This window comes from Oryctolagus cuniculus, chromosome 17, assembly GCF_964237555.1.
Source record: "Oryctolagus cuniculus chromosome 17, mOryCun1.1, whole genome shotgun sequence".
NCBI lineage: Eukaryota > Metazoa > Chordata > Mammalia > Lagomorpha > Leporidae > Oryctolagus > Oryctolagus cuniculus.
In genome coordinates, this window is record NC_091448.1 from 35,676,380 (window position 1) to 35,689,423 (window position 13,044).

Sequence of the window (13,044 nt, forward strand, 5' to 3'; positions counted from 1 at the left end):
ATGGAGTTGAGAAGTAGCTGGTGAGGGATGATGAATGGTGATTAGATGAATGCTAATATTCCCTGTGAGAATTGGTTGATGCTGTGATTTAATTGCTTAATTATATCAGAATTGCTGAATTAGTGTGGGGGATTATCTTTGAATGGGAAAGTGCCAGCACTCTCTCAATTGAGGTTTTATTTTTTTAAACCAATACTGATTTTTTTATCCTTTTTAAAAATTTTTTTTCTTTATTTATTTGAAAGGTAGAGTTATAGAGAGACGGAGAGAGGGAGAGAGGTCTTCCATCCACTGTTTCACTCCCCAAGTGGCTGAGATGGCTGGAGCTATGCTGATCCTAAGTCAGGAGCCAGGAGTCTCTTCTGGGTCTCCCACGTGGGGGCAGGAGCCCAAGCACTAGGGCCATCTTCTACTGCTTTCCCTGGCCATAGCAGAGAGCTGGATTGGAAGTGAAGCATCTGGGACTTGAACAGGTGCCCATTTGGGATGCTGGCACTGCAGGCAGCTTTTACCCACTATGCTATGGTGCTGGCCCCTCAACTGAAGTTTGTTTTTTTTTTTTTTTTTATTTAAACTTTTTTCTTTTTCTTCTTCTTTTTCTTTTTCTTTTTTTTTTAAAGATTTTATTTATTTGAGAGGTAGAGTTACAGACAGTGAGAGGGAGAGACAGAAAGAAAGGACTTCCTTCTGTTGGTTCACTCCCCAGATGGCCGCATTGTCTGAAGCTACGCCGATCCAAAGCCAGGAGCCCGGAGCTTCTTCCCGGTCTCCCACATGGCTGCAGGGGCCCAAGCACTTGGGCCATCTTCTGCTGCTTTCCCAGGCCATAAAAGACAGCTGGATTGGAAGAGGGGCAGCCAGGACTCAAACCAGTGCCCATATGGGATGCTGGCACCACAGACAGAGGATTAACCTACTGTGCAACAGTGCTGGCCCCCTCAACTGAGTTTTAATATAATCAGTTTTTGTGTTGTATGTAACTGAAATATATATTTGATACAGTTTTACCATTTAATTAGCATTTTCTTTGCATTCAGGTTTGCAGATGACTATAAAATTGCTATTCAACAGACTTACTCCTGGATAAATCAGACTGATATTTCAGATAAAAATGGCATCTTGGTTCTACCAAAAAATAACAAACGTTCAAGACAGAAAGCTGCAGTTCATGTGCTAAGCTTTTGGTGCTTAAATCCAGCTGTGGTAAGCCCATCATGTTTTAAATGAAATCTTTGTGGTTTTTTTTTTTTTCCTCAGTACCAACAATTAAATGGGCATGTTTGACTCTTAAAGATGATTTTATGTATCTAATATTGTTTTCCTTTTAGGCCTTTTCAGATATTAATGGCAAAGTTAGGACAATTGTTTTGACATCTGGCACATTATCACCAATGAAATCTTTTTCATCAGAACTTGGTGTTACATTTACTATCCAACTGGAGGCTAATCATGTCATTAATAACTCACAGGTTAGTTTTTATTACTGTGTTTGAACACCCTCGGTCTTTTAGTTTTAGTTTTTCTGTGAAAATAAAAATGTTACTCCTTTACTATGTTTCCTATTTTTTTTAATTGAGACTTAATTACTTGAAAGGCAGAATGAGAGACAGAGACAGATCTTTCATTTGCTGTTTCTCTATGCAAATTGCCACCGAAGCCAGGGCTGACTCAGTTTGGAAGGCAGGAGCCAAGAACTCCATCCCTGTCTCTCATGTGGGTGGCAGGAACTCACATACTTGAGCCATCATTGACTGCTTCCCAGGCCCATTATCAGGGAGCTGGATTGGAAACGGAGTAGCTAGACTCAAACCAGCACTCTGATAGACGATGTAGACATCCAGGTGACAGCTTAATTCCCTGAGCACAATGTATCCACACACCCCTACACACACACACACACACACAGTTTTTTTATTATTTTTAAAAGAATTATTTATTTGAGAAACAGAGATACAGAAAAAGAGAGGGAGAGTCAGAGAGAGAGGTCTTGTATCCACTGTTTCACTCCCCAAATAGGTGCAATGGCCGGAGCTGGACAAGTCTGAAGCCAGCATCCAGAAGCTTCTTCCGGGTCTCCCATGTGGGTGCAAGGCCTAAGTACTTGGGCCATCTCTTCCACTGCTTCCCCAGGGCATCAGCAAGGAGCTGGATCAGAAGTGGAGCATTTGGGACTCAAACTGGGATGCCAGTACTGCATGTGGAGATTTAACACACTATGCCACAGTGCTGGCCCCAGCACCCACAGTTTTTAAAAAAGATTTATTTATTTGAAAGGCAGAAGGAAGAGAAAGAGATCTTTTATCCTCTGGTTCACTTTCCAAATGGCAGCAATAGTCAGGACTGGGCCAGTCCAAAGCCAGGAGTCAGGAACTCCATCCTGGACTCCCACATAGGTGGCAGGGTCTAAGTACTCTTGCCATCATCCAGTTCCTTCCCAGGCACGTTTGCAGGAAGCTAGATCAGAAGCAGAGCAACTGGAACTAGAACCAACACTCCAGTGTGGTATGCTGGTGTCAGAAGTGGCAGGTTAACTGGCTGTGCCACATCATTGGCCTCAGTGGCTGATGTTTTTGTAGAATTCAGGTCTCCAGTCGTCTTTAGGCTTTATACTCTGGATTTTTCTGATTGGTCATGAATAAGACTGAGGTTAAACAGTTAGAGAAAGAATACTATGTATGTGACATTGTTAATTCCCTTTGAATCATATCATGCGACAGTAATGGTTTGTTGTATTACTAATGTATCACAATGGATTTTTCTAAGAATAGGTTTTATTGAGAACTCATACTGACCTTCACTCCCCAATATTTTGTCTGATTTAGTTATTGGTATATAGATCTGAATATTCATTTGTTCACTTATTTGTCAAATAATTGTTAAATGCTTAGCATACTTACAGAAGAAGTAAAGATAAGTATAACCCTTTTGCTTTCAAATAATTTTATTCTAAGAAAATTTAGTAATCTCTGTAATGCAAACTTCTTTAAATTAACTTGAATATGATAATTAACGCTATTAGTGAAAAAAAAAACCAGCAATTTAAAAATGATTTCCCAGTAATTTTGTTGTTTTATCTGCTTTTTTATGTTCTTTGTAAATGCTTCTAACAAAATACTAATTTTCCTGCTTTGCTTAGGCATGACTCTAATACTAAGATATTCATATTCCAGCTTTGGGTTGGTACCATTGGATCAGGCCCCAGTGGTAGGAATCTCTGTGCTACCTTCCAGCATACTGAAACATTTGAGTTCCAGGATGAAGTGGGAGCACTTGTGTTATCTGTGTGCCAGACTGTGAGCCAAGGAATTTTGTGTTTTTTGCCATCTTACAAGGTAAAGGCGTGTTTATTTCTTTCTCTTTAAAGAATCATGTGGTAGAATTTTTATGTGTGTTAATTTTTATGTAAATATATAAAGATTTATTCATTCATTTGAAAGTCAGAGGTACTGAGAGAGTGGGAGAGACAGAGATCTTCCATCCACTGGTTCATTCCCCTAATACCACAATAGCTGGGGCTGGACCCGGCTAAAGCCAGGAGCCTGGAGCTACATCCTGGTTTCCAGTGTGGGTCACAGGGGCCCAAGCACTCAAGCCACCTGGCTCTGCTTTCCTAGGTGCATTAGCACTGAGCTGGGTCAGAAATGGAGCAGCTGGGATTTGAACTGGCACCCATATGAGATGGCCCAACCTGCTGCACCACAAAGGCAGCCTCCAAAAATATAGTTTTAAAGATCATATGGGATTACCATGATAAGTTTTATAGAGTCAGGGGCACTAAGGTAATAATTATAGTTTTCTGAACATTTTTTTAATCACTTAAGATACTGTGATTGCTAGATCAGTATTTACTTAAAAGTCTAAAAGAAAAGCCAAGGAGGGTGGGACGGAGGAAGGAAATATCATTATGTTCTTAGAACTGTATCTACAAATCACACTGAATATGTTGAATACAAATTAAAAAAATAAATGAAAAAAAGACTGCTACCCTCCAAAAAAGAGAATTAAAGTCATTAAGTAGGGGCTGGTGCTGTGGAACAGCAGGTCAAACTGCAACCTGCAGTGCTGGCATCCCATATGGGCACTGGTTCGAGTCCAAGCTGCTCCGCTTCCAGTCCAGCCCCCTGCTAGGGCACTCAGGAGGATAGCAGAAAATGGCCTAAGTCCCTGGGTCCCTGCACCCACATGAAAGACCAGAAGAAGCTCCTGGCTTCTGGCATTGGCCTGGCACAGCCCTGGCACAACCCTGGCTGTTGTGACCATTTGGAGGCTGAACCAGGGGATGGAAGATCTCTGTCTCAGTCTCTCCTTCTCATGTAACTCTGCCTTTCAAATAAATAAATAAATGTTTTTTAAAAAAGTCATAAAGTAGTGTGTTAGTTATATACGAAGAGTTTATGTGTACATGATTTTTATTCTTAGGCACTTCTTGATGTTTTCATAGTTGAAGGAAAGAATTCTGATTCACTTAAATCAGTTATACTTTGAATATTTCAGTAAAGTGAATCTAAACCAAACTTTCTTTGTTACTGTTGTTTCACTTCATGCATCTGGCCGGAATAGAAATTTTGGTTTTATTTTTAGAAACACTCTGATTTTTAATAATTTTGTTAAATCAAAATTATTTAAAATATTTTGGTTTTCCTAATACTTAAAACATTGAAATCACATATAATTTCTGAGAGTAAAATCACATTTTATCAAAACCTAAGCTAAATTCCATTGTAAAGAAGTATCACTTGTTGTTTTTTCTTTCTTTCTTTCTTTTTGAACTTTTATTTATAAATATAAATTTCCAAGCTGCAACTTTTGGATTATGGCAGCTTTTCCCCCCATAACCTCCCTCCCACCTGCAACCATCCCATCATCCACTCCCTCTCCCATCCCATTCTTCATCAAGATTCATTTTCAATTATCTTTATATACAGAAGATCAACTCAGTATATACTAAGTAAAGATTTCAACAGACTGCACCCACAAAGACACACAAAGTAGAGTACTGTTTGAGTAGTAATTTTACCATTAATTTGCATAGTACAACACATTAAGGACAGAGATCCTACATGGAGAGTGGGTGCACAGTGATTCCCGTTGTTGATTTAACAATTGACACTCCTATTTATGACGTCAGTAATCACCCGAGGCTCTTGTCATGAGCTGCCAAGGCTATGGAAGCCTCTTGAGTTCACCAACTCCGATCTTATTTGGACAAGGCGATAGTCAAAGTGTAAGTTCTCTCCTTCCTTCAGAGAAAGGTACCTCCTTCTTTGATGGCCCGTTCTTTCTGCTGGGATCTCACTCACAGAAATCTTTCATTTAGGTCCTTTTTTTTTTCTTTTTCTTTTTCTTTTTTTTTTTTTTTTTTGCCACAGTATCTTGGCTTTCCATGCCTGAGAAACTCTCCTGGGCTTTTTAGCCAGATCTGAATGCCATAAGGGCTTATTCTGAGGCCAGAGTACTGTTTGGGCATCTGCCATTCTATGAGTCTACTGTGTGTCCCGCTTCCCATGTTGGATCGTTCTTTCCTTTTTAATTCTATCAGGTATTATTAGCAGACACTAGTCTTGTTTATTTGATCCCTTTGACTCTTAATCTTATCATTATGATAATTATGAACTTAAACTGATCACTTTGGCTAATAAGATGCCATTGGTACATGCCACCTTGATGGGATTGAATTGGAATCCCCTGGCACGTTTCTAGCTCTACCATTAGGGGTAAGTCCGAGTGAGCAAGTGCTGAACTGTACATCTCCTCCCTCTCTTATTCCCACTCTTATATTTAACACGGATCACTTTTCAGTTAAATTTAAATGCCTAAGAATAATTGTGTGTTAATTAAAAGAGTTCAACCAATGGTATTAAGTAGAACAAAAAAATACTAAAAGGAGGAAAATAGTAAGTTGTTCCTCAACAGTCAGGACAAGGGCTGATCAAGTCATTGTTTCTCATAGTGTCTGTTTCACTTCCACTGGTTTCCTTTTAGGTGTTCAGTTAGTTGTCACAGATCAGGGAAAACATATGATATTTGTCCCTTTGTGACTGGCTTATTTCACTCAGCATGATGTTTTCCAGATTCCTCCATATTGTTGCAAATGACCAGATTTCATTTTTTTTACTACTGTATAGTATTCTATAGAGTACATATCCCATAATTTCTTTATCCAATCTTCTGTTGATGGGCATATAGGTTAATTCCATGTCTTAGCTATTGTGAATTGAGCTGCAATAAACATTGAGGTGCAGATAGCTCTTTTATTTGCCAATTTAATTTCCTTTGGGCAAATTCCAAGGAGTGGGATGGCTAAATTCAAAACCTAAGCTAAATTCCAAGGTAGAGAAGTATCATTTGTTATTTTTTTATTTCTTTTTTAAAAGCTTTATTTATTTATTGGAAAGTCAGAGCTCTATAGAGAGAGGTAAAAACAGAGAGATAGAGACCTTCCATCCACTGTTTCACTCCCCAGTGGCTGCAACAGCCAGCACTGGGCCTGGCCAAAGCCAGGCACTTCATCTGGGTTTCCCATGTACGTGGCAGGGACCCAAATACTTGGCCCATCTTCCATTGCTTTTCCTAGACCATTAGCAGGGAGCTGAATCAGAAGTGGAACAGGGGGCTGGCGCTGTTCGTAGCAGGATAAAGCCTCCGCCTCCAGCATTGGCATCCCATGTGGATGCTGGTTCAAGTCCTGGCTGCTCCTCTTCTCATCCAGCTCTCTGCTATGGCCTGGGAAAGCAGTAGAAGATGGCCCAAGTCCTTGGGCTCCTGCACCCACATGGGAGACCCTCAATAAGCTCCCAGCTCCTGGCTTTGTATCAGTCCAGCTCCTACCAATGTGGCCATTTGGGGGGTGAACCAGCAGATGGGAGACCTTTCTCTGTCTCTCTCTCTCTCACTGTCTGTAACTCTACCTCTAAAATAAATAAATAAAAATATATTTAAAAAAAAAAAAAAAAAGTGGAGCAGCTGGGACATGAGCCAGGGCTCAGTGGGACACTGGCATCACATGGGGTTGCTTTACCCACTTCACCATAACGCCGGCCCTGGCATTTGTTATTTTTCAAAAAAATTTTTTTTTGACAGTGGACAATGAGAGAGAGAGAGACAGAGAGAAAGGTCTTCCTTTGCCGTTCGTTCACCCTCCAATGGCCGCCGCGGCCAGTGCGCTGCGGCTGGCGCACCGTGCTGATCCAATGGCAGGAGCCAGGTGCTTCTCCTGGTCTCCCATTTGGGTGCAGGGCCCAAGCACTTGGGCCATCCTCCACTGCACTCCCAGGCCACAGCAGAGAGCTGGCCTGGAAGAGGGGCAACCGGGACAGAATCCAGCGCCCCGACCGGGACTAGAACCTGGTGTGCCGGTGCTGCAAGGCAGAGGATTAGCCTATTGAGCCGTGGCACCGGCCGTTCAAATTTTTTTCTTTGTTGTTTCTTGATCACATATGAAGTTTCAAAATGCATTTTTGTGGTCCTGAAAATAATGCCATTGAGCTTTTGCATTGAATCTGTATTTTGCTTTGAGTTGTATTATCTTAACAATATTAACTCTTCCAATCCATGAAAATGGAATGTCTTTCAATTATGTCCTTACTTTCCTTTTAGCAATTTCAGTAGTTTTCACTATACAAATATTTTTAAATTTATACCTGTTTTTGTTCCTTTTGACATTATTGTAAATGAGCATTTTTTTTAAATTTCCTTTTCAGTTTGTTTATTCCTAGTATATAAAGTGCAGCTAATTTTTCCATGGTAATTATATATCCTGCAACTTTGCTGAATTTTTTTTAATTAAAGACCTTTTTGGTTTTTGGTGACTATTTTGGGGGAAATTTTTAGAAGTTTTTTACATATGAAATCATATCATCTGTGAACAGAGATAGTTTTATTACTTCCTTTCCTAATTTGGATTCCTTTTATTTCTTTTTCTTGCATGACTGCCTGGCAACAACTTGTACTTGAATAGAAGTGGTCAAAGTTACCATCTTTGTTCATTATTTTGTCTTGTTCCTTACTTTCGGTGGGAAAGGTTTCCGTGTGTTATCATTATGATGTTAGCTGTGGGTCATTCATATGTGTCCTAATAATGCTGAGAAAGTTTTAATTGATTATAGTTTTCTTTCCCTTTCCTGTGTTTGTCTGCCTTTTGGTATAAGGGTAATGTTGGCCTCATGGAATGAGTTAAGAAGTATGCTTTCCTCTTCAATTTTTTGAAATTGAATTGAGAAGGTAAATTCTTAAAGTATTTTGTATAATTTGTCAGTGATGCCTTTAATTATACTGTTCTTTGTTGAAAGCTTATTTTATTATCAGTTGTTGGTTTGCTTATTAGTTATGGGTCCAGTCATGTTTCTATTTCTTCTCAGTTCAATTTTGGTAAGTTATTTGTTTCTAGGAATCTTTTTTTTTCCATGTAGGCTATCTAATTTGTTAGTGTATGATTGGCCATAGCTTACTTTTTTTTTTAAGATTTACTTTGTTTATTTGAAAGACAGAGGTACAGAGAGAGATAAAGACAGAGAAAGAGGTCTTCCATCGATTGGTAGTGGCTGGAGCTGAGCTGAGCCGAAGCCAGGATCCAGGAGCTTCTTCTAGGTCTCCGACATGGTGCAGGTACCCAAGCACTTGGGCCATTCTCCACTGCTTTGCCAGGTGCATTATGTGGGAACTGGTTTGGAAATGGAGCAACTAGATTTGAACTGACGCCCATGTGCAATGCTGGTACTGTAGGTGGTGCTGTATTACAGCGCCAGCCCCAAAGACAGACTTCTAAAATCAAAAGCTCTATTCTTCCATAGCTACTGCAAAGAAGTAACAAGCCACAGTCTGGAGAAAATATTTGAAATACAAACACTAGACAAAAAACTTTTAAATTTCAGTGATAAGAAGATGAACTTCTTATTTTAATAAAATAAAAGGATTTAAGCTAAAAACTTTGCAAAGTAATATGTATGGCAGATATGTACATGAAAAGATAAAGAACATGCAATTTCAAACTGTAATGAGGGGCAAGCTTTGTGGCACAAGCTTTGTGGCAACTTCCTGGGACATCTGCATTCCTTATTGGAGTGCCTGGTTCGAGTCTTGGCTACTCCCCTTTGGTGGAGCTTCTTGGATAATGTGCCTGGGAAGCAACAGATGCTTCCTCAAGTATTTGAGTCCCTACCACCCATGTATGACATTCATATCCTTCTGCCCATATAAGAGACTTATGTAGGATTCCTGGCTCTTGGCTTCCCCCTGGCACAATCCTTGCTATTGCCAAAATTTGGTGAGTAAACCAGTGGATGGAAAAAAATCAGCCAATCAGTCAGTCTCTGTTTTTCTCTCTTTCTCTGTTACTCTTTTAAATTAGTTTAAAAAATTCTTTGAAAAAAAAATTAAAAACGTACAGTAATATACCTATTCATATCTACTAGGTCGTGGGTCAGAAAGATAGATAATGGTTAGTGTTGGGGGATTCCAAGATTGCAGAATGGAGAAAGGATATACTGCTAAAGGCTAGGGGAAAACAGTACCAAAAAAGTGGAGGAAGTACCTTCCCAGGGTAGAGTCGGAGAGAAATCTGCATGGAAATTCTGCAAGTGTGGAAGGTACTGACAAACAGCAACAAGTGTGGACACAGCACAGGACCCCTGCGGAGAGCTGGAGGAAATGCTAGCTTTGGAGTGCAAGATGACAATAGACTGAAACAGCCTGTGCCACTGGTGATATAGCCAGAAGGAAGCCTAGCAGAGTATGTTGTCTTTGAGTCCAGCCTGGAGCCCTAAGAGGGACAGGGTACCTTTCTAACCAGTGCAAAAAAGGGGCACGTTTCTCTCCCCCCATCCCCTCATAGTAGCACCTGGAAAATAGCTGGGAGAAGGCACCATTTTGACATCAGTAGTGGCCACAGTGGCTCTTGTGCACCCATGTGACCAAGGTATTTTACCAGAGGGAAAAATCAGTGTTCCCTACAACTTTGAGTCTGGCTAGGAGGATTGATAGGGGGCTGGGCACCCACATAGGACTGAGGTGCCCACAGCCTCTCAACATATCATAGGTTCCCGGGCTCAAACCCACCCAAGGCAGAGCACCAACAGGCAGTTGGCTCTGGGAATGTCTTTGCCTTTCCATAGACAGGATAGGCTAGCAGGATGGAGCGATCCTCTGCACCCCATGACTGTGGGAGTCTTGTGTGCTGAGACTGTGCGAACTCTGTGACTGCACAGTAGGGGACAGGGTATTGCTGGGTCTCTGGGAAATCACTATATGAGGCGCTAGAGGCTCAGAGATCCCTGATTGCCTGGGGTGGGTCATTGTAGTGGGATCTGTACTCACATGAGGACTGCACAGATCCTTTCTGTGGTTCATGCAGCAGTGTGGCTGAGTGCTACACCTACAGTGGGCTAACCCAGGGCATTGATCATCTTGGAAGAAAGGAGGTGAAGGTATGATTACACAACATAAGTAATCATATCCTTTTCCCTGCTGACAATAGAGATCTACCAAGCCCAAACTTGAGTGTCACCCTGGATACTTGCCCCACCCTGCAGCACTGACCAAAGTTCCCTGCCCACACTTAGTTCATGCTTCTGGGTATTCACTAAAAGAACAGACACTCTACTAACTCAGAGAGGCATAGTTCAAAGATAAAAGCCATCAGAGGATAAAACCAACAAGTATTTCTACAAATGCCTGAAAAAACATGCAGAAATTCAAGAAACAAGAGTAAGGAAGACAACATGACTCCCAAAAGGAGCAGAAAAGCACTTCGATATTAGAATGTGAAGACAAAAAAATTGATGAAATGCCTGAAAAGGAATTCAAAAGATTAATCATAGGATTACTCAGAAGCATTGAGAAGCAAATTCATGAGTTAAAGAAATCCATACATGACATGGAAGAAAAATTTTCCCATGAGATTGAGATTTTGAAGAAAAATCAAACTATTAGAAATGAAAAATTCAATATATCAAATAAAAATACAGTGGAAAGCCTTAACAGCAGCCTTGGTGAAGCAAAGAAAGACTATCCAAACTATAAGAAAAATCTTTGAAAATTTCTCAGACCCCCCCCCCCCCCAAAACAAAACAAAACAAAACACAGCCAGCTAATCTTTGACAAAGGAGCTAAAATCAATCCCTGGGGAAAGGACAGTCTCTCCAATAAATCGTGGTGGGAAAATTGGGCCTCCATGTGTAGAAGTATGAAACGGCTGGCACTGCGGCTCAATAGGCTAATCCTCCGCCTTGCGGCACCGGCACACCGGGTTCTAGTCTCGGTTGGGGCACCGGATTCTGTCCCGGTTGCCCCTCTTCCAGGCCAGCTCTCTGCTGTGGCCTGGGAGTGCAGTGGAGGATGGCCCAAGTGCTAGGCTCTGCACCCAAATGGGAGACCAGGGTAAGCACCTGGCTCCTGCCATCGGATCAGTGCGGTGCGCCAGCCGCAGCGCACCGGCCGTGGCGACCATTGGAGGGTGAACGAACGGCAAAGGAAGACCTTTCTCTCTGTCTCTCTCTCTCACTGTCCACTCTGCCTGTCCAAAAAAAAAAAAAAAAAGTATGAAACAAGACCCCTTATACTTTATGCAAAAATCAAGTTAAAATGGTTCAAAGGGGGGCCGGCACTGTGGCTCACTTGGTTAATCCCATATGGGCACTGGGTTCTAGTCCCGGTTGCTCTTCTTCCAGTCCAGCTCTCTGCTGTGGCCCGGGAGGGCAGAGGAGGATGGCCCAAGTACTTGGGCCCCTGCACCTGCGTGGGAGACCAGGAAGAAGCAGCGCTGGCCATGGCAGCCATTTGGGGAGTGAACCAATGGAAAGAAGACACTTTTCTCTGTCTCTCTCTATGTCTATAACTCTACCTGTCAAATAAATAAATAAAAAAAAAAGAGTGGAGATCCACCCAGGACTATTTAGAAAAAATGGATCAAGGATATAAATCTGTGACCTGATACCATCAAATTAATGGAGGAGAACATTGGGGGAATTCTGCAAGACATTGGCATCGGCAAAGAGTTCTTGGAAAAGAACTCAGAAGGCAATCAAAACCAAAACAGAAAAATGAGATTACATCAAGCTAAGAAGCTTCTGCACTGCAAAGGAAACCCTCAGCAAAGTCGAGAGGCAACTGAGGAATGGGAAAAATATTTGTAAACTATGAAACTGATAAAGGATTAATATCCAGAATCTTAAAGACCTCAAGAAACTCAACAACAAAACAAACAATCCAGTTAAGAAATGGGCAAAGGACTTGAACAGACACTTTTCAAAAGAGGAAATTCAAATGGCCAACAGACACATGCAAAATGCTCAAGATCACTAGCCATCATGGAAATGCAAATCAAAACCACAAGAGGTTTCACCTCACTCCAGTAAGAATGGCTCCCATACAGATTTCTACAAACAATAAATGGTGGCAAGGACGTGGAGACAATGGTACCCTAATCCACTGTTGATGGGACTGTAAACTAGTACAGTCATTGTAGAAGACAATATGGAGATAGAAAGCTGAAAATAGATACACTATATGACCCAGCAATCACACTCTTGGAAATTTATCCAAAGGAAATGAAATTGGCATATGAAAGATTATCTGTACCCCCATGAGTATTGCAGCTGAACTCACAATAGCTAAGATAATGGAATCAACCCAGATGTCCATCAGCTAATGACTGGATAAAAAATTATGGTATATATATACACTATGGAATACTGCTTGGCTGTGAAAAAAGAATGCAGTCCTGTCTTTTGCAACAAAATTGATGCAACTGGAAACCATTATACTTAATGAAATAAGCCAGACCCAAAATGACAAATACCATATATTTTCTCTGATCTGTGGTAACCAATAGAGTACCAAAAATATAGGAGAGAAATGGACATTTTGAGATACAATGATTGTTTATAGTTCTTTTCTACTGTTGACAAACTTTTTTTCTTCTTGCTATTTGTTGAACTCTTTACTTAGTGTAGGGTTAATCTTATGAGTGTAGAGTAAACTCAGTGTAGATCATTGTAAAAATTATGAGAGGGGCTGGCGCCATGGCTCAATAGGCTAATCCTCCACTAG

The 13,044-nt window shown here is 41.0% G+C and overlaps 1 protein-coding gene across 1 annotated transcript in view; it reads left to right on the top strand.

The window, feature by feature from the left end:
* The window catches only part of BRIP1 (BRCA1 interacting DNA helicase 1), a 206,381-nt gene that overhangs the window by 74,272 nt on the left and 119,065 nt on the right, over positions 1-13,044 (top strand). Inside the window, 3 exon segments of the mRNA XM_051824717.2 lie at positions 1,038-1,203; positions 1,329-1,469; positions 3,171-3,332. Coding sequence (XP_051680677.2) covers positions 1,038-1,203; positions 1,329-1,469; positions 3,171-3,332 — 469 coding nt within the window.